We start from the raw sequence: 21,963 nt of genomic DNA, 5'->3' as shown, positions 1-21,963 counted from the left end.
AGACCTTAGCTGAGACGACCTTAAATCCTTCCTGTTATCACCCTTTTCTGCTCTCTCTGTCTCCACTCAAGAGAGTCTCACTAGAACCAATGAGATGACAAACCCTATGGGTCATGAAGTGTTTTGCAATTAAATTTTAAGATGCAAATGAGAGGCATCTAATATATTTCATACTCTTTCTAATTGCTTATAAAGCCCCAAAGGACAATCTTATTATTTATGGCATGATAACTCATAATACAGCACCTTGTCACAGGTTGTAGACTCACACAGAGTAGTAAATTATTGGCAATACTGAGAAATTGTGTTTCGGATATTGCTCAGATAATTTTAGCTATTAGCTGGCTGGTTACAAAAGTTCAGACCTAATTAGTTTGCTGTATAATTAGGTTGAGATGTCAACTGTTTTGTCTGTGGTACGGGGGTCAACACCCACATTCAACTTAATATTATTCCAAAACATTATGATGAGCTCACACAGCTGCCACAAAATGTATTTTACCTACATGCATTTATTGTTTTACAAGGAAGGAGGGAAAAACTACATCAGCAAACTCCTACAAAATACAAAGCAGTCAAAATGTTGTTCCTTTAAATGTTGCAAGCCATCACTAATTTACGCTGACATTTGAAATGAAAGGTTTGCTGTTGTTTGCAATAATCACACAGCGTGATGTGAAAAGTGCCCCAAACATGTCAGTGTTGTGAGAGAAATGTACTGGAGGACCCGGGTTTGATTTGGAAGCTTGAAGTCGGAGGCGAAGTGATAACCACAAAAAATGAAAAAGAAAGACTGAGCATAGTTCCTTCTTAAACTTCTTCATATGAGTATTTCTTTTGAGTTACTTTAGTTAATTTTGAGTTAATTTTTGCAAGCTTGTTTGGTGTAACAACTCCAAACAATACAATACAGTATAATTACAAAATGCAGTAGCACAGAAAACCAGCTCAGGTGGGGGAATGTCCTCAACACAGTGACACAGGCGTGAAGGTGGCACGACCATGGCTGTTGCATCAGTCTCATGTTGAGAGATGTTGATGAGATTTTCTGCCACCAGCAGTGCTGTAGTCAGCAACTGACCAGGACTAACCAGGAAGAGCTGGAGGATCATTAGCTCAAACTGTGCATCGCTGAATATATTATACCTAGGATATTTTTCCAATATATATTTTCTAATAAAATGGGTGGAGTGTATGCCCATCGTTAAGTATTTCATACTATTTTCTTAACCTAGTTAGAAACGTTACATGAGCACATTTAATTTCATTTGGATTAAATAAATTCTCAGGGCACCTACTCCGTCTCATGCAATATGACATCAAAGAACTTGCTAGCAGTGTAATTTGGCTGCAAGGATATGAAAGAAGAGAAATGGGAATTGGATAAATGGGAAAATAGGTCTAAAACATAGGAGATTTAATCCAGAGGGATTTGCAGACACAGAAAAATGTGCGCATGGCTCAAATGGGTCGTTTTCATGTGAAAGAACATGATGTCATCATTATTAATCACATTTTTTAATCTGATCTTATTTTAAAACGCATCATAAAGTTAATCTCTTTTAACACAACATTATCCCAATTTCTGATACACCCAAATATGGATGCTCTGTTCTGCAGTTACATTAAAATAAGGCAGACGTAATAATAAATTACTAAATGAAGACACGCAGTCCTTGCTAGAACATGGTGCTAATTCACAGACCAGTGAGCAATGAAACCAGTGTTTCCTATTACAAGCTCCAGGAGTTGTGGCAGTAGAACGAGGTGCTCCAGTCAAGGTATGTTTCAGGAGACTCTGTACTCATTAGGAAGAACCCCGTGGCACATGTTGCATTTTTTTAGCCACCTAACGGCCTGCTTGTTTCAGATGCGCTGTACATGTGGGTTGATAGGTGCGTGTCAGCTGTTTGAAATGGCACTGATAGGGACCCTTAACTCATTTCAATGGGAGCTCTCTTGATTAGAGCTCCAAGCCTCTGCTTGGATGAGAACATAAATCTAGAGATCTATATGGCTAAGTGGATGCTAGCTTTTGGGTTGTTTTTTTTTTTTTTTAAAGGATGAGCATTACAACTCAGTCACCATTTGCTCATAAATCATCTTTATTTGCCATAGAGACATCAGCCATCTGCGCATAGAGCAAAACAAAGAACGTGAAAGTCATGTTTAAGAAAATGTTTGAGATTCAAGGCCACAGAAGCTTGGAAACATATATTCACAGAAAGAGAGAAGTACAAAAGGAAACAGTTTAACATGTGTGTGAGAGAGAGAGAGCTTGATTTGCAAATGTACACACAGTCAAAGACCACAACATTAAAATATAATCAAGAAAACCAGCAACATCCGTTTGTACACAGCCGCAAAGAGACAAGGAGAGATTCAGTGATCTACAGTGTAACAGTTCATTTAAATCAGAGGTTATCAATCCAATACATGGGGATTCTCAGCCACTTACGATTTTTGTTCAGTTATGGCTTGTAACAAATCGTTACCGTGGTCTTCATAAATGTTGCTTACCTTGCTTACATAGGAAGGTAATATTTGAAACGGACCAATCATTTGGACAGGCTTGAGTAACCCAAAAAGTGGATTGAGAAAGTCTCATTTAATTTTTTGTTAACATAAATTTCACATACTGTTAACAGTGTTTCTTCATAAATGCCACAGATAAGGTTCACTGAATTACATAATACAAGCCTAAATGGGTTATTCAGAGTTCAAGAAACTGTATTTTGCTACTGTTTCGTTGTACTAAGTTTTGCATCTGCAGTGTTTACAAAGTCAGAGAGACATCAAACATAATTCATCTTCCCCATCCACAGACAACGGGTATCCAGTGCAAACACCTGTCCCTTCTGCGTGTCCAATTTGGGACAATGGTTTAAAAGGTAATTGGATATCTGATGAGGTTAGACATGAGGAGTTTACTTTATCATTTGCATTTCTGCTGGGGTAATGCAGTAAATAAGGCTGTTATGTGGCCACACTGAGGTCTGGGTTTTGGCGTTTATTCAGAATTAGTGTGACTACACAGGCTTTATAGTCAATATTAGACTGAGAATGTTTGAATGTTTTGAGACAAATCTGATTGGATATCTACACAATCTGCATCAAAATATGTTGCTGTTATTTTTTGACATGTCAATCAGTTTTTACTTTTTAAAGTGCAATAGCCCTTTTGGAGCAGGATGCAACATATACTTTCAAAAAACAATATAAAATGTCATTTTTTCAAACTTTGGATCTCACCCATGATGGGAGAAGGTTTTGAGCTGGAAAGTGTGCTACTCTGGGGATTACAGTGAAAACTCATAATGCGTGCTGAGCTGTCTGCTCAGTCAATTACTACTCCCAACAAGCGTTTTGGTGTCTTGAAAGAGAGAGAGAGAGGGTGTGTGTGTGTGTGTGTGTGTGTTTGTAAATGAGTGGGGAAGGCTTCTTATAATAATTTATACAATAGTAGGCTAATGAATTTCAAAAACAAAAATGAATAATTGTAAAAAATGTAAATCTGTTCTTAAGTTTAGGTCTTTAGACAGTTTCGTTTCTCATAATATAGGTATAATATATGATAAAACAATTAAGAGCACTCTAAATGTTTACAGCTTTAAAAAAATAATGACCTTTGACATTGCAGAATACATTTGGAGGGTTACTAAGTACAAAACTGCTCATCAGACTGTGAGCAGTACATAAGTCACTCAGTGCTTTAAGTGGCTATAAGTGGCTTTCTCAAAAGGAAATCAAGGCATAAAGGAAAAGGAATTTCTGAGCACTTCCTTGATGCATTTTAATATAAAATGTCACCAACTAGGCAGTACAAGGTACCAGATCATCATAATGCATCACAGACTACAGGATAAAACAGTTTGAACCATTATATTATACTATGTTTCCTAAATCTCTCTTGCTAAATCTTCAGTGCAAAAATACAAAGTACAACATAAAATAATAATAATAATAGTAGCCACATACAGTACAAGAAATCTCCAAAACAGCAGCTGACCTGCAGCAAATAATTCAACTACTGAATGTAGAGTAGCCAAGTTTCTTCATCACAAACCCACAAGTTTCCTCGATAAGTCTGATATCTTTCCTGGGCATATTCCGTCTCCATATGTTGATGTTAGCTGGTGATATGTCCCCTTCATACATAAGATTGTAGAGGTTTGTCGAGGTGGTGAACATGAGCTGGTTCAGGGCCGAGGGTGTCAGCGGGACCCCCAGGAATGAGTGTATCCTCTCGGCCGTCTCTTCCGGGAAGTTCACCACGTCCTCGAACCTCACCTGCAGGTAGGCCTCCTCAGGCAGGGTGGTTGTGATTCGGAGCACCGCAGCGGTGTGTGCCAACCACAGATGAGCCAAGAGGAGCACAGGATTGGTCTCCGAGCGGGACAGCAGCTGCCACAGAGCTGTGAACTCAGAGGCGAAAGCCGGGCACCTCCCCCGGGATACGTCTCCTTTGAAAAGAAGAGCCAAGTGCTGAGGGATGTTCTTCAGGGAGTAGAGGCTGGGCTTGCTATTATACAGCATGAGATAGATCCATGCACGAGGGTCCCTAACCACATAAAGGGCCCTGAGGGAAGGGCCCACCACTTCCTGAAGGAAAGGAAGCTTGAGGGGCCAGCTACCACTGCGGAGGTTGAGGACGAGGCGAGCGTTGGGATACTCGGCCGTGTGCCTCCGCATCTCCCGCACGTACTCGGCGTCTCGGTCTGAGCTGGCTCTTACCCTCCCTCTCGCCTCGGTTATCAGCCTTCTGGCACGCTTTCGCTTGTCGCGCGTAGGATTGGATCTTTGGACCTGCTTGGTCCTGCTTGGCTCATACAGCGGGATGTTCTGAAGGTGCAGGTGAGTGTTGTGCACCAGCGAGTGCAGCCAGCCCTGGATCATCTTAAAGCGTCCTTGCTGAGCATCTGACCTTGTCCACTCGCAAGCGTCTACCAAGGAGTCGAACTCGAACTCCGTTTCGGGTATGTCCAAGTGTTCCGTGGGGACCCGCAAGTACACAAAGTCGGAGTTGTTGTAGAACAGGTACTTAAGGATGTCTGAGCCAGATCCCGGCAGGGTTGTTATCACCACAGTGGGCAAAGGGAAGTGGTACTGGTCATACAGTCTCATCTGATTGGCTGGGTCAGGCTCTGTGGTGGCGCTCTTCCACTTTACGCCACAGAGCAGCTGATCGCAGCTGTTCGAGAGTAACAGGAGCTCAATAATCCAGAGCAGTAATACAGAGAACAGGGTGTAGCGCATTAGTCTGGTGAAGCAGACATAAAACCTGCGCTGCAGTGTGAGGAAGGCGATCGCAACGCACAGTATCACTCCCGCCACCATGTTCACCGTGAACCCGAAATCAAACAACTGGCTATCTACAGTCGGCTGTTTGGGAATGAGCTGCGCTCCCAAGCCGAAGCGAATAATCTGATATTGGTCTTCAACTTTGGCATAACCCCCAAAGCCCAGATAACTTGAACGCGCATATATGTCTTTGTAGTTAGTTGCTATCGAAACAATTTTTTCAGTGCCGTTGATGATAAGAGACAGTTTGAAGCCATTTGTACTGCTATCAATGAAGCGACAGTTGGAGATTTGAACGTAAGGCCCATGCATCACGTAGACCATCCTGCCTACCTCACCCGTCACAGGAAAAGTGACATTGACAAACTGCGTCCATCTCTTTTTAAACTCTGCTGCCTGCTCTGCCTCCTGTATCTGTGTGTTGGGGCTACGTCCCTGGCTATCAAACCAGAACATTTTATAATGCGCATCCCACACATCCATCAAAGCCCCATTATACCTGTCCATATACCTGTGAGCCACATATTTAAAGTCAATGTCCAAGTTGTGGAAAAACGCACTGAGGGCATTGACAGGCGAGCCGGCCCACTTTTCCACATGATCAACCACCAGGAGAGTCTGTGAGTTGAGGAGCACTAGGACCCTGTAGACACTCTTCAGTCTCATAGCTGGGGAATAAGTGGCAACGGCTTCGCCACTCACAAACATGGTGTCTCTGTGTGAGGACGCTGCTATCAGCTCTCCTGCAGAATCACCCACACCTTCGTCGGTGTAGCGAAGCCACTTGCCGCACTCCCCAAGCTGGCCCTCCCAGGGGGCGTTGCACTGGCTTGTCGGGGAGGGACTGAACACAAGCACATTGTTCAAGTAGCTATATTTGGGGCCATACAGTGCTTCAGATACAAACACTTGTCCGTTAGGGGCAAAAGTAAATGAGTTTTGGTCAGGGTGCTCGTGGCCAGGGTTGAAACTGTTCCAGCCATCTATCCATGAGTAGGGTTTAGCATGGACAATGTCAAAAACCGCCCGCCCACCCAGCTTACCGGACTTAAAAGAGACAAATGTGTTGCCCTGTGCAAGAGGTAAACCTGCTCCATAAGTCACTACACCCCAGTTGGAGAAAATATGCATCTTAGCTCTGCCATACCCATACGGAGGCTGTGGCGTCAGATGGGCATCATACCAGATGAACTCTGTATGTAAGGTTGTCCATCTCTGTGCAGTGGAGTGACTCATCGGACCATCTTTAGGTCTGTGCTTCCTAATCTGCTGTGCAAGCCAGTTACCAGAGCCATTCCTCATCACAAAACTGTCTAAAAAAACTAACTGGCTCTCTGGCCCATAAAACCAGTTGTAATTAGAGTCTCCTATACCCACTGTCCTCTGGAAACCGGGCAGCAATGTGGAGTAGTAGAACCAGAAATGCATGCGGAGCCAATTGTTCTGGGTGTTGTCGATGCTGAAGTGGTACTGTGCCAAGAACACATACTGTGTGATTGACTTTGCTGTATAGCTTCCATATGCCACACCTTCATCTAAAGACCCATCCACAACATGATTCAGGAGAAACATGGTCTTCTCCATGTAATTCACACACACTTGTTTCCATATCATAGTCTCTGGGTCTCCGTGTGAACCCACCACAATAGCACCGGTGAGGATGGCTAAAATGTTAGTAGTCTGGTGATTCTGGAGAAACTGTTTGCCCCACCCGCGATATTTGGACGTCTCGTACAGTTCTTTAGTTTCTCGGTGGATCCTGCCGAGATACAGATCACGCCGCTGCTGGTCCAGGGAGGAGTAGATAAAGTCAAAAGCCGTCGCAAAGCCAGTGAGCGAGTGAGCCACGGGGACCTCGTCGTTTGGTGCGCTGGTCACCTTCCAGTGCGGATACTCCACCATGCGGTCCATGAACTTGATCAGGAACTGCCACGCAGCCGAATCCTCGGGACAGAGCAGACAGTAGAACGCAAGAGGAGGGAGGTTGTTACCGTAGATCTCATTCCACTTGCTTGCAAACTCATTGTGCTTTGCGGGTGGCATATAGAGAGGGGCATTGGAGAGCATGGACAGCACAGCAGCACGGAGAACTTTGAAGATCTGGCTGTGGGTTGTAGTGGACCTCTGTCTCATGAGCTGCACGTCCACGTGCTTGAAATACAAGCTGGGGTGAAAATTAGTGGCTTGAAGTTTCCGTAGCTCCGGTGCCTGGTTCTCTGTAAGTCGGAACTGCCCAAACTCACTAAAAATATCCTTGTCCGAGGCATTAAAAACACCAGAGAAAGCAGTTCCCACTGCTAACAATGTCAGTAAAAACATAGAGCATGCTATAGACCGCCATGCACTTTCCTTGAAACCCATCGTCCACATTTTTTTTTCTCTTTCAATTTTCCACTCTGTTCACCTGTCTCTTAAAGTTGTATGACTTTTCTAAATAAATCCCACAGAAGGCCTTGGCCCCTAGGACAGACGTATCTATTAGAGATGTGTTGTTCATTGTGTTATGTCATAATTCATATTTAATTAATTGCTGTTATTCTTCTTAGCAGGCTTAGTTTCAACACTTTTGCATTCAAGCAGGTGGTTCTTCTTTGGCTTCTTTCTTTATTTAGCTTATTAAATTATATTTTATTTTATTCTTATTAGTGTAAATATATTGTCTTTATTGTGAATAATATAAGTTTATAATAGCCTTATTCTACTCTCCCAGAGCCAAATTTAGAGATTTTAAATACGTATTTGACACATTTGTTTATATGATAACTTACATGTAGAAAAGAGCTCCAAAAAACGTTGGTCATCCAAATATTCAAAAAGGGTTAAATGATTTTATCCACGCTATTATTCCACAACTGCTCCTGAAAACGCTCTTGCGAAAATAAAACCAGACGCTCCAAACGCAGGAATCCAAACGTCCGCGCACGAGTCCGATCACAAGCCCGTCAGTCATCACAGGGCTTGCAGGAGGATGAGTGTGTGGAAATATAAACGCAAACATGTTCTTACAGCGCTAAACTATTATTGATTACCGCGTCCCCAGACGTTCTCCGCTGGACATCACTCAACCCCAGTCACTGCTCGACCCAATCACACAGACCCACAGCCGACTTGTTCCTCTCGCCCGGGAGGGAACACGCATGATCCGAACTAACCGGAGCATCTCCCTGGAATACAGTCATCGCCGTCGGATTCCCGGTCAGTAAGGTTTCCTCTGCGTCCCGGAGCAACAGAACCATCTTCTCGGTTCTTCTATTATATCCCGTTAGTCATTAGACATCACAGAAGACGCGTCGTCCAGCGTGGCGAATGAAGAGGACAATAAGTTCATAGGAAGTTAGTCTAGCAAGGTATTCAAGGAACGATGGTTAATGATATATGATTCATGCATAAATGCTCCCAGAGAGCAGATAGTTTTAGTAGCCGCTGTCGGTGCAGCCTCATGATTTAAAGGAACTGCTGTGAGCTACTTGTGGTCCTCTCCCTGACTTACATGAATAGCCTATGGTTGTTTTCTATAAATTGTTGGAAGACTTCCGCTTATCGCCTATAGAGGTCTCTCTATTTCTCTAGCTCCCTCCCTCTTTCTCTATTTCTCTTTATATATGTATCTCTCTCTCTCTCTCTCTCTCTCTCTCTCTCTCTCTCTCTCTCTCTCTCTCTCTCTCTCTCTCTGCTGATTCACAAACCTCATCCATGAGTTACAGCTTGTTTTGCTCTTTGATTAAATATAACTAAATTAAATAACATAAATGCACAGTCAAACAAAATAGAGAAAATTACAGCACACATTGAACATGGTAAGTACATAAGAGGTACATAAGAGGTAAGTACAACTGTACCATGAACGTTACACAAGAAAAGGGGATACTGAAGTGATGCTAAACGCAGACTAAGAAGACACCATTGGGCTGGTGAAAGTCACTTCATTAAATGAGGTAAAACTTGGTTATGGTAATTTGGAAAACCTGTCCAGTATACGGCATCCCAACTGCATTATTTTCCCATCTGTTCACATTGTCTTCTGTGCAAAATACATCACAGAAACAAATTCAGTCTCTATGAAGCTCTCTTACAAATTTGATCATTTTATTATAGGTTTCTTTCTCTTCAAAATAATCCAATAATGATAAGTTACAGAAATCTTTACACTTGGGTATTATGCCCAAGCATTTAAACATGAAAATTATATAACTTGTCTTATATCATATGACTTATAAACCCCATTGGTTTTATAAACATATTAAAACAATTAATACATGTGCTTATTTATTTATTATCAAACAGGAAACATGTAGCTTTTATAAGACATACAGGATGACTGGAAGCAGCCAAATAACAAGAGTCATATAAAGCCTGATTAAAGAGTAGACCCCCTGTGTGTGTGTGTGTGTGTGTGTGTGTGTGTGTGTGTGTGTGTGTGTGTGTGTGTGTGTGTGTGTGTGTGTGTGTGTGTGTGTGTGTGTGCGTGCGTGTGTGCGTGTGTGTTTGTGTGTGTGTGCGTGTGTGTGTGTGTGTGTGTGTGTGTGTGTGTGTGTGTGCGTGTGCATGCGCGTGCGTGCGTGTGTGTGTGCGTGTGTGTGTGCGTGTGTGTTTAAATTAGCTCAGCCCTATTCTCACAGCTGTGTACCTGTAGCTGAAAGGGGAGGCCTCAGGTTGTTGCCGAGCACTGGTTGCCTGGAGACATGGCTAGCCCTGCCAAGGAGACTAACAGGAGGAGGCCATGCTGGAAGTCAAATATGTGTCAGAGTGGGTATACATGCACTGTTCTGACTGACTGGCACCAGGTGCTACACCGTCTACCCTGGCATTTCAGACTTGCTGTTTTCATGTTCCAAGGAAGTGTTGCAGAGTAAGTGTAGGAGCAATGTTCATACATATTGAACAGAGCGAGAACAGACAGCGTATTCCGTATTTAAAAACACGCTATGCTGTGTATTAAAGAAAAGAGGAGTAATGTTTCTCCCTCTATCCCCTTCTCCATTCTGCTGTATTCACGCTCCGCTTCTCTCTTCTGCCTCCTACTAACATTTGCTCAGTATCTCTCTGTTCATTTTCTCTCTCTCACTCGCTAACTTATTCTCCAGCCTTATGGTTCTGGCTGGCTGTTTTCCTTTGTTCTATGCTACCCAATCAGTCGGCATCCTTCCCTCACTCCGGTCCTCTCTGTCATTACATCCCTCAGCATGGAAATGTCCCCCCCGGTCCCCCAGGGGCTGTGGGCATCTCAGCACAATGCCCCCCACCCCTCCCCACACAGAGGACCGTGGGGAGGGGCGCACAGCTGTTTGTGATTTATTAGGTAATCAGAGTTGATTAAGAATTTAAGCTTCTTCTGTTTTGTGATTGAAATGCGCCTTGTGATTCACCAGCTGGCCATGTGTATAACTTTCTTTTTTAAATGGGACAGGACAGCAAATTTTAGCCAGTGTTGGTGAGGTTTTATATTCACATGACCTTTCTGAACTGGGCTTTGCACAAATGTCAACTAAAACACCACTGTTTTCTCTACCCGTGAGCCCATGCAGGGTATCACTGTCCAAGGGATCATGCAAATCGGTTACATTTCTCCTCAGGTATTGATTCTGAAGGCTGTCATTCCATCTGACTGCTAAACAGATCGCTAAAGCATGTGTGAAGTGGCTTGGCAATGATTTAGGGTAAAATTGGACTTTTGGTCTTTTAGGTTTCAGATATGAGTTATAGGTCTGCATAAATTATGAATCACATTTCTGGTGTAAAAATCAGGCTGCTTTAATTAAATTTTCATTTTCTCTTCAAAACCTTCCTTTTCTACTCAATAAATCTAAATAAGCTTTAGCTCATTTTAATATATATACATAAATTTACTGTAAATCAGTGTATTGAAATGTATCTTCCAAAATAATATGTCTTCCAAAAATGAACAATATATCATTCTTGGCACTTGATCATTTCTGATGTGCCCCAGATCCACATTTCTCCAGACTCAGAACTCTCATCTGAAGCTCTTCACCTTGTAATCATGCATTCCAACAAGACACTACAGTTAATCACTCCAACACAGGTAATCACTTGAAAAGCCATTCCATCAACAAACCGTGGAACACACTTGTTGTTTTAAGATCTTTCATAGGTCCTTGATTTGAACATTAGCCTGTCAACACAATTCAGTCAGCATCAGTCTTTCACAATAACACTCACTCTGATCTAAAAAGGCAGGAGTTCTACTGTTCACCAGGGAACACTCTAGAACAGGGATGGGCAACTTCCATGATAAAGAGGGCCAAAGTTTGTCAGCACTATTATTGGAGGGCCACATGACCACGCACTTCAAATAATTGGATATGAAAGACACTACAAATTATTCTCAATAAGAACACATTTTAAATGAATTCAGATCTGTATGTTTATTGCACCAACATACATCTGTTTTCTGCATATAAATGCATTAACATGTCCTTAATAAGCAACAAATACAAGACATTTGCTTAATAAAAAAGTGCAAAAAGGAATTTGAACTCCTTCATATCAAACAACTAACGCGTAGCGCGTTGCGGAGCAAGGAGGCGGACACAAACGCTGAGAAGAGCGAGATTTAATATGGGGAATTCCAGTCATTTGTACAGTACGGGTCAAAACGGGAGAGCCGTCCAAGTGGTCAACAGGACAGGCAGGAGTCGTAACAGGAGAGGCATTCACAACGGAGAAACACAACGGAGACGGAAAATACCAGAACAGCGATGACAGATAATCCACAAAACCGAACAAACCACAAATAACCGACAACGGGCGAAACACAGAGATACAAGTACACAGGACTAAACTAGACACAACTGAACACAATGACGACATGGGCGTGGCAGACAGAGGGAAACCAGGGCAACAGACTTGCAGGGCGGGATAACCGGGCAAGGAACAACACCGACACGAGAGAGGGGGGCGTAGCCCTACGTGACAAGAACAAAAAAGTCCTGCTCTATCGGTTTTTCTTCTTTTAATTATTAAATTATTATCTATTTGATCATATTTAAATTAGTATCTATTTGCCGCCAGTTGCCGATCCCTGCTCTAGAAACATTGAGAAATATAAGTTAATATATGAAAATATATCTTTTACATAGCAAAAGGGTTAGAGCAATATTTTTCCCAGCAGCCTGCAAAAAGTTCAAAATTTGAGGAGAGCTTATGTTTGGCACAGCAGAAAAGCGATGTGCCCTGTCGTTGTTGGTTCACAGATGCCACAGCCGTCTATGGAGTCCAAATGAGCAAACCTGGCACTGCTCTCTCAGTGGGCGGGATGGCATTAGTCTGTCTCCTGTCAGTCACTGCAAAACTAGCCAATCATGGTCATGCGTGTGTTGATAATGGCAGTTAGTGCTTGGCAAGTGCATTCAAATATCCTGTTTCTCAGCATGGGCGGAAGCTCAAAACGTTGTAGAATTTGGCTTCACGTGTCTCAGATGAAGTATGAGTTTCCCTGCACCCTCCACAGTTGGTAATATGACAGGAAAGAGCTGGCTAGGTAGTCAGTTGGTATAAATTGTCTTAACTAAACAAGAAAAATGGGATAAATAAATAACATTTAAATGAAAGACAGGATTCAGACAGTTCCATAACTGTTCGCTGATCTGAAAGGTTTTTTATAGAAAGTTCATGTGTCATTGTCAGACGGTTCTGGACAGGCCATTGGAGAATGCTGTGTTGTGGAAACAGTTTAACCGCATTGTGATTATCGTGTTCAAGAGTGTAGTGAATGGTTCAGAAACAATCCACATTTTACTAACCAAAGAGGATCTCTGAAATCAGGTGCGGTAGGAGCTTAACCATCTGGTCTAGTTGCCGGAATGTTTTCTGAACACTACAAATGTTGCTAACCAACAAATCTTTTAGCAAATCCTCTTTTGTGGTTACCATTTACCCACAAGAGATTGCTAGTTGGTCAAGTTCCACAGACAGCTCTGAAAAGACAGCTCAGCTCACCTCAGTTTCTCTAGCTGTGATGAGTTTCTTCATGACATTAAACACGTAAAATAGCATATCTGTTACTTCACTGAATTGGCATTGACATGGGTGATGAACTGTGGAATTGCCAAAACGTTTTAGTGGTGCTATTTTGAGAAAATAGGTCAATAAATGTGTGGTCTGGAATGGTTTTGGGCTTCCATTCTGGGGCAAATCTGCAAAGAGTTCTGATCAAATACACAGCAAAATGGATTACATGTTTATACTCCATGTTCATTTCACTATCTTGCACGTCTCTTTGGAGAAAGACTAATAGACTCTTCCAAGGGGACCCAACTTTGTGGCAAATTTTGTGTACTAGCAAATTCACCACATCAGTGCACATTATGAATGTTGTAAGCCATGCTACTTATTCCTCTTTTATTGTGTTAAAGAGGAGAAGAACCATTCATCACATTCTCAGTGGTGGAGAATAATGAGATGTGGTTTGTGCACCTATAAAATGTACCAGACGCTTTGTGTTGGGAATACACACACGGCTGTCATCATAAAACATTTAGCACATGTGCTGTGCTGATACCTGTGTCACTTTGCAAAGGCCGAGGGCATGAGCCTGTTCCTCACAAGCCCGACATGAATATTTCAGCATGCTAATTTCACACTCCCTGAAGGCTATTTGAATTAGGTGAGGAAGAACAAAAGTATGCATGAAAAGAAGGACCCAAAAGCATTTACAGCAGGTGACATGAAATGGATGAAGTTGTTTAAGAACCTCAGGAGCCAAACGAAAGCTCTGCTAGCACTTGTGCGTCGGTTCCACTCACTCAGCACGAGATGTGTTCACTAACAGTGCAGCCCAGAACAGAAGGACTGATGGAGATCTTTCCTCTCTTCTCCCTCCTCTTCCTAGTGTGCCCTTCATCTGTGTTTGCTCTTCCATCCTCTTTCCCTTAATCCCTCTCTCCCTTCCATTTCATTCTCAAGTATTCCCCATCACGCTATCTCTCTCACTCTTTCTGTAGCATACTAAGACAGGAAAGACCAGATTTCCCCGAAACTAAATTTTACCTGTTTGAGCAGAGTGCTTGTCTTGCACATGGAACATGACACATTTATCCCGATGTTGTAATAAGGTGCAGCTGTCAACTGTAAATCTCTGAGTAATTGCCCTAAACGCTTATGCTCTTTCCCACACATCCAAATTAAATATTCTCACATGACATTTTGGCTCACATCCCGTGCCACCCTCCGTGTGAAAAGGGCTTTGTGGTGTCGGTGCACACGGACACATGCTCTCACGTACACGCAGACACGCCTGCAAAAACTCACATGCACATTTTCCAGACACAATTTAGAGAGACAAAAGTTTAATTTCATGCCCAAACACACACACACACACACACACACATGCGCACTCAGTCGGCGAGTTCCCAAGTGGAGAAAGGGGTGTGCGTGTGGGGGCGTGTGGGGGATAATTTGATGCTGTCAGGAGCTGTCTCTCTACACTGCAGCACATCAAAGAGCCTGCGGTGAAAGTCTGTGTGTCTCTCTGCTGATGAGTCTCTCCCTCCGGGATCAATCCCTCATCTCCCCTCCTCCGCACTCTGCGTTCCTAGCTGAGAGAGGGGGCTACGTAGGAAGGTGTGACTCTCTGCCACATCCCAGCCTGCACTCCTCCGAAACCCAGCGGCACTGAAGGGAGGAACTGTGCTACTACTTGGATGCCCGTGGCCAGCCACACGTGCAACTGGGCCCAGAGCCCCGAGTGGTCACGTGACCCTCCTGGCAGAGGATTTTATCTGCGGTGAGCAGGTGACGTATCAGAGCAATCGATCGAAACAACGGGCAACACCGTGTTCAGCTTGTTGGGAAAGAAAAACATGAAAAATTTGTCTTGTAAAATTTGCTGTTTTATTTTTTCTTAGGAAAACATCATGATTTCACAGGAGAGGTGGGCAAAGGTAAATACAATCATTATCTAGCAATACCAGCCCTAGCTCAGCAAATGAAAACAACAGTCAGTCAAAAGGCACCATGGATTAAGTTCATCTGCAGTTCAAGAGAAAATGCATAATTGATGAATGCTTGGGGATTCTGTCTGGGGAAGCCATACATATAATTTTAGATCCATATCTTTCTGGAATGGTCCTCAAAAATACACTAATAATCCCTATTAGTATGTGCCACTAAATACATAGTGGGTCATAGATTGATTCTACCCTTCTGTTTGTATCAGCCATGAAGATTTTCCAGAGTTCCCTAGCTGGAGCACTTTGCCGAAAGTATATGGGTCTGGATTATGTTGGTCAGTGAAGACACTGCCTTGCATTAACAGAATGAAATGACTTGTGCTTGTCTGTAAATCAAGGACTTTAACAGAAATATGCAACCTGAAAAAATGTCAGAAATTAATTAAATAAAATGTGCAGCCTTTGTAACCTAGCCAGGGTGCACACACGAGTGTATTTTAGTGCAGGTCCCAATCCCGGATAAATAGGGAGGGTTGCGTCAGGAAGGGCATCTGGTGTAAAAACTGCGCCAAATCAAATGATGCGGATCAAAAATAGAAATTCCATACTGGATCGATCGAGGCCCGGGTTAACAACGACCGCCACTGGTGCTGTTGTCCAACAGGGCATTAGCGGAAATTGGACTACTGTTGGGACAAGGAGGAGGAGGAGGAGAGGGGGAAGAGGGTTCTGAAGCTGAAGGAAAGGAGGCAGAGCAGGAAGGTGGAGGTTAGAGTTGGTATGTTGAATGTGGGCTCTATGACAGGTAAAGGGAGAGAGCTAGCTGATGCGATGGAGAGGAGGAAGATAGATATACTGTGTACAGGAGACCAAGTGGAAGGGGAGCAAGGCCAGGAGCATTGGTGGTGGCTTCAAACTCTCCTATCATGGTGTAGACCGGAAGAGAAATGGAGTAGGGGTGATCCTGAAGGATGAGTTTAGTAGTGTAGTGTAGTGTAGAGTGTAGTGGAATTAAAGAGAGTAAGTGACAGGGTGATCTGTGTAAAGTTAGAGATTGATGGGGTGATGATGAATGTCATCAGGGCTTATGCTCCTCAGGTAGGTTGTGATTTGGAGGAGAAAGAGGAATTCTGGAGAGAGTTAGATGAAGTTGTTTTGCAGGTTCCTAAAGAAGAGAGAGTGGTTATTGGAGCAGATTTAAATGGACATGTTGGTGGAGGGAACAGTGGTGATGAGGAGGTGTTGGGTAGATATGGTGTTAATGAAAGGAAGATGGAAGGACAAATGGTGGTAGATTTTGCTAAAAGGATAAAGATGGCTGTAGTTAACACTTATTTTAAAAGTAGTGGTGGGCCGTTAACGGCGTTCGTTTATTTGATAATCTTATCGGGCGATATAAAAATGATCGCCGTTAATCTATTCTTAAAGTTGGGTTGGGAACTGGGTCAAAATGGGTAAGCAAACTATGATGACTTTCAACTTGATAGTTTAACTCGGCTGTATTCCTAACCAAATTGCACAGTAGGGGCAAGAACGAGTTTTCAAACCTGTGAATTACAAATCGTTCGTGTTTTACATGGATGCAGCCACGAAGTCGCCAGGTTTGCTTCATGGAAAATTCATTTTTAGGAACGTAAAGTGTTTCCGGAGCGGAGCTCGGAGCGGTCGTTTTCTGCATGGTCCTAGCGCTACATTCGTCGCTATTGAAATATTTCTTTTTAACCGTTAAAACTGCAGAGGACCAAAACCGGCTTTTGAAAAAAATGCCCCCCCTCACAAATTACGTCCATGAGGTTAAATGTACTAAATGTTGGCTTACATTTCAAATGTCATGTTTAGCTGAATAAACATGTTATCAACCCCTTTTAATGTACAATATGTAGGCTTACAAATTCATGTTTAACTGAATAAACCGTTGAACACGAGTAGCCTACATTTTATTGAGCATGTTTTTTTTTCTTCAAGTATCAAAGTAGAACAGTTTTCTCAAGCAGTCATTGATGCATTTTGGAAACAGGAGATGAGCCCCTGGTAATGCACCCTCTGTATTAAGAAACCCTATCTCAAAGACTGACTTTTAGTCATAACTTGGGTAGCACGCATATGAGCCATTTTAATATAGGTTAATCTAGATCAAATATGTCAAAGTCAAGGCCCGCGGGCCAGATCCGGCCCGTGAATTGATTATCTATGGCCCCCTGGATGATAATTAATTACTATTAGAACCGGCCCGCAGGCCACAGCCGCCCGCTGGTGTTTTGCACGCATAAACACTACATTCCCCACAATGCAACGGTAGCCCGCGAAGTCACTGCAGCGCGCACAAGCGGCGAGGGTCAGCGCGGCGAAAATAACGTAATCGCGGTGGCTCAGCTTGTGCGCGAGCGTCTCGCGCGCTGTCGATTCGCGAGGTCATGCATCTCTCGAATTTTGTACTTTGCGCGCGCCGCGCCTCAGCGCAATGAATAGAGTCATGTTTGCAGGGTTCATACACCTTTATAAGGTGGAATTAATGCACTTGTACGTCACTTTCAAGGTCCATTTCAATATTTACCAGCACGTTAAACTTAAGTTAAATATTTATACATATACTCAAAATGATTTGAAATAATTCGCTTTTTATTCACATTATTTAATGGTTGTTTATTTTCAAAACTCCCAATATTAACGTCTTCACGTTCTCTGTTCAGTCAGATAGCTATTTGTTGTGAAACGAAGTAGTTACAATTTCAAGCATTTTCAAGTACTTTAGCTTAAATTCCAGCACTTTTCAAACCTTTATTACTTTATTCATGTTTGCTTGTTGAAAAATATTTTCACTTGAAATTACTGACAGATCCATAAGAAAATATTGCTTTATTCATTTAAGCATTAAATAATATACACTGTGTTAGGTCTTGGTTCAATAGGCTATGTGCAATCATTTTAATATGTTTTAATAAACATTGAACCAGTCCGGCCCTCGGCTTGTAGCAAATTAGTTTTTTTGGCCCTCGGTGTATTTGACTTTGACATCCCTGATCTAGATTAATCTAGATTAATTTCAAGATTTCAGTGAGATTAATCTAGATTTAAAAAATTAATCTATGCCCACCCCTATTTAAAAGACTATGAAAAATCACTTGGAGTGGATGAGCTGGTGCTAGAAATGTTAAACTAGTTGGAAATACATGTATGAACCCATCGTTGTGAAACAATCAAACACTGAAAACAAACAAAACCCAGTTTACCCCCGCTTTCATGTAGTGTACTGGGATACTGCTTTTCCCGATCTTTTGCCGTTATTTTCGTCGGCAAGTGTGAAACGTTCGCCTCGCTCATGCTGCTTTCAGTCTGCTCCTCTTGAACGTATACACAGAAGTAAGGCGGAAGTTTGTCGAAGTCACATCAAGACGACATCAGTGATTGGTCAAATTTGCGGCAAAGTTGCAGTGATTGGCTGTTGCAACACCGCCCTGAATTCACGGGGTTTGCTTGAATTTGTGTTGAAATTGTAAATCATTGCGAAATTCTGGAGGGTCTGGTATAGGGAAGGACAGAAGGAGTTACATTGTGTGTTTGTTGACTTAGAGAAAGCTTATGATAGAGTACAGAGACAGGATCAAATCAAATCGAATCAAATTTTATTTATATAGCGCTTTTTACAACAGTTGTTGTCATAAAGCAGCTTTACAAGTGCCGAGTCCTAGCCCCCAGTGAGCAAGCCAAAGGCGACAGTGGCAAGGAAAAACTCCCTAGTTTTTTGCAGGAGCTGTGGTATTGTATGAGGAAGTCAGGAGTAGCAGAAAAGTATGTGAGGGCGGTGCAGGATATGTATGAGAACAGTGTGACAGCAGTGAGATGTGCAGTAGGAATGACAGACGGGTTTAAAGTGGGGATAGCACTACATCAGGGATCAGCCCTGAGTCCCTTCCTGTTCGCAATTGTGAAGATATGCTTTGGAGAGCAGGGGAATGAAAGTGAGCAGGAGTAAAACAGAGTACATGTGGACAGGTCCGGCAGGGCCAGCGCCAGAACATATACAGTGGGGGGGCGTCAGAAAATTTCGGGGTGGCGAACGTAAGTTGTTGAGCGGGGGGGGGACGCCATGTAGCGATTGTTGTAAAATAAATGGGTCTTATTATTTACATTGAGGGAGCGGGACATCTCCCCTGAGGGGGCGACGCCCCCTTTCGCCCCCCGTGGCGCCAGCCCTGAGGTCCGGTTACAAGGAGTTGATTTGGTGAAGGTTGACAAGTTTACCTATTTAGGGTCGAGGATACAGAGTAATGGAGGAAGTGAAAGAGAGGTAAAGAAGAGAGTGCAGGCAGGGTGGTGTGGATGGCATAACGTGTCTGGGGTGATCTGTGATAGAAGGGTGTCGGCTAGAATGAAAGGAAAGATCTATTGGACAGTAGTGAGACCTGCAATGTTGTATGGACTGGAGACAGTGGCACTGACAAAGAGACTGGTGAGGGAGATGGAGGTGTCTGACATGAAGATGATGAGATTCTCATTTGGAGTGACGATGAAGGATAGGATCAGAAATGAGTTTATTAGAGGATCATCACATGTAGTATGTTTTGGAGATAATGTTAGAGAAGCGAGCTTGAGATGGTTTGGACATGTACAGAGGAGGGAGGAGAGGTATTTTGGTAGGAGGGTCTTGAGGATGGAACTTCCAGGCAAGAGGAGGAGAGGTAGAGGTAGAGGTAGAGGAGGTTTATGGATGCAGTGGCAGAGGATATGAGGTAGAGGATATTAAACTTTCCACTGGAGTCCCCCAAGGCTCGGTCCTAGGCCCTCATCTCTTCTCTTTATATACTCGTTCCCTTGGTGACATTATTTTGTCTCATGGTTTCTATTATCATTGCTATGCTGATGACACCCAGCTAATTCTTTCCTTCCCTCATTCTGACACCCAGGTCTCTAGGCGTATCTCTGCATGCTTGGCAGATATTGCTTCATATTGCTGACCAGATCCTGCAGATTTCTCCTCTGCAACATACGGAGAATACGACCCTTCCTTTCACAGGAAGCTACTCAAGTGCTTGTGCAGTCTCTAGTAATCTCTAAGCTGGACTACTGCAATTCCCTACTTGCAGGTCTTCCTCTACGAGTCATCAGACCTCTACAACTAATTCAGAATGCTGCAGCACGACTGGTCTTCAATCTATATATCTGTCTATAGTTATTTGTGCTTCTTGGCAAATGCCTAACTTGCAAAACACTAGGTAATGATACTGACTCCTGTAGTTTAGTAGTAGTCTGACTCAATGGTGTCTTGAATTCTGGACTATCTGTACTATTTCCTAGGATGTATTCTGTGATCAGAATCAAAGCACTTTGTGAGTCGCTCTGGATAAGAGCGTCTGCTAAATGCCGTAAATGTAAATGTAAATATGAGAGTGGCTGGTGTGTCAGTGGAGGACACTCAGGACAGGTCCAGATGGAGGAGTTTGATCCACTGTGGCGACCCCTAAACGGGAATAGCCGAAAGAAGAAGAAGAAGACCAAGTGCAGCTTTTGTTTGCAATTAAAGAGATCAAACGTATTCTGTAGTTTTTCATTTGCACACACTGCAGCAGGGATTTTGGCCCATTCCTAAACACATATCTTGTCCAGATCAGCCAGGTTTCTGGGCTGTTGCTGAGATACACAGTTTGAGCACCCTCCAAAAATGTTCTATAGAGTTAAGGTCTGGAGACTGGCTCATTGCTATACAATGAGGTGAGATCTTGCATGGAGCCCCAGTCCAATGGAGATTGACAGTCATGTTTAGCTTCTTCCATTTTCTAATAATTGTTCCAATAGTTGATCTTTTTTCACCAAGCTGCTTGGCAATTGCCCCGTAGCCCTTTCCAGCCTTGTGGAGGTCTGCAATTTTGTCCCTGGACAGCTCTTTGGTTTTAGCCATGTTAGTAGTTGGAGTCTTACTGATTGTGTGGGGTGAACAGGTGCCTTTATGCAGCTAACAACCTCAAACAGGTGCTTCTAATTTAGAATAATAAGTAGAGTGGAAGTGGTTTTTTTAGAGGCGGACTAACAGGTCTTTGAGGGCCAGAATTTTTGCTGATTGGCTTTGTGCTCAAATACTTATTTGTAGCAGTAACACACAAATAAAGTATTAAAACATCATACATTGTGATTTCTGATTTGTTTTTTTTAGATTATGTCTCTCACAGTGGGCATGCACCCAAGATGAAAATTTCAGACCCCTCCATTTCTATGAACAACTTATGATGCTACGTTGGTTCATATATATACACACAAATATTACAGAGAAATGTTTCAGAGGTCCTTCATCAGCTGTGCAAGCAAAATGCTTCTGAATTAGTAGGAGTTTGGATAACTGGACTGTATAACAAACTAGTTCCTCCAAAAATTTAAATTCAGAAGCACTCTGCTTGCACAGACGAAGCTCTGTCCAAAACATCCTGTTTCTCTGGAAACTTTGTGTACTATGCTCCATTTTTTTCCCATATTTATTTCTAATGCAAACTGTACTGTCTGATGTGCTATTCAGAAAAAATATTGAAGTTGACTACTGAATGACCAGTATTCAGGAAAAAAGTCTAACATTTAAATAAATAGATGAAGCCTATCTCAGAAATTCACCTCCACATTCATAGTCACTCATTTTACAAGGCAAGGGAGCAAGGCAATGATCAACACCTTTCTCTCCATACTGTCACATACAATGATCCAGCACTGTCGCTTTTTGGAAGCTAAATGTAATACATACAGCCCAAAATGATTCTTTTTATTGTTA

The 21,963-nt window shown here is 42.8% G+C and overlaps 1 protein-coding gene and 1 long non-coding RNA gene across 2 annotated transcripts; one reads left to right on the top strand and one right to left on the bottom strand.

The window, feature by feature from the left end:
• Positions 1 to 2,084: 2,084 nt before the first annotated feature.
• On the bottom strand, positions 2,085 to 8,208 carry dselb (dermatan sulfate epimerase like b). The gene is made up of 2 exons (XM_077012604.1): positions 8,070 to 8,208; positions 2,085 to 7,761 (listed from the first exon to the last, which is right to left on the bottom strand). The coding sequence occupies exon 2, from the start codon at positions 7,669 to 7,671 to the stop codon at positions 4,024 to 4,026; it is 3,648 nt and encodes a 1,215-aa protein (XP_076868719.1). The 5' UTR covers positions 7,672 to 7,761; positions 8,070 to 8,208; the 3' UTR covers positions 2,085 to 4,023.
• A 149-nt stretch (positions 8,209 to 8,357) lies between these two features.
• LOC143519304 (uncharacterized) lies at positions 8,358 to 21,329 on the top strand. Its single transcript, XR_013132395.1, has 4 exons — positions 8,358 to 8,496; positions 14,859 to 15,054; positions 15,168 to 15,203; positions 20,117 to 21,329. It is a non-coding gene; the product is annotated as an uncharacterized LOC143519304 (long non-coding RNA).
• Positions 21,330 to 21,963: the final 634 nt, after the last annotated feature.

The sequence above is a fragment of the Brachyhypopomus gauderio genome, chromosome 7, assembly GCF_052324685.1.
Source record: "Brachyhypopomus gauderio isolate BG-103 chromosome 7, BGAUD_0.2, whole genome shotgun sequence".
Classification (NCBI taxonomy): Eukaryota; Metazoa; Chordata; class Actinopteri; order Gymnotiformes; family Hypopomidae; genus Brachyhypopomus; species Brachyhypopomus gauderio.
Note: the sequence above shows the minus strand (reverse complement) of the source record. Positions and strands in the feature narration are given on the sequence as shown.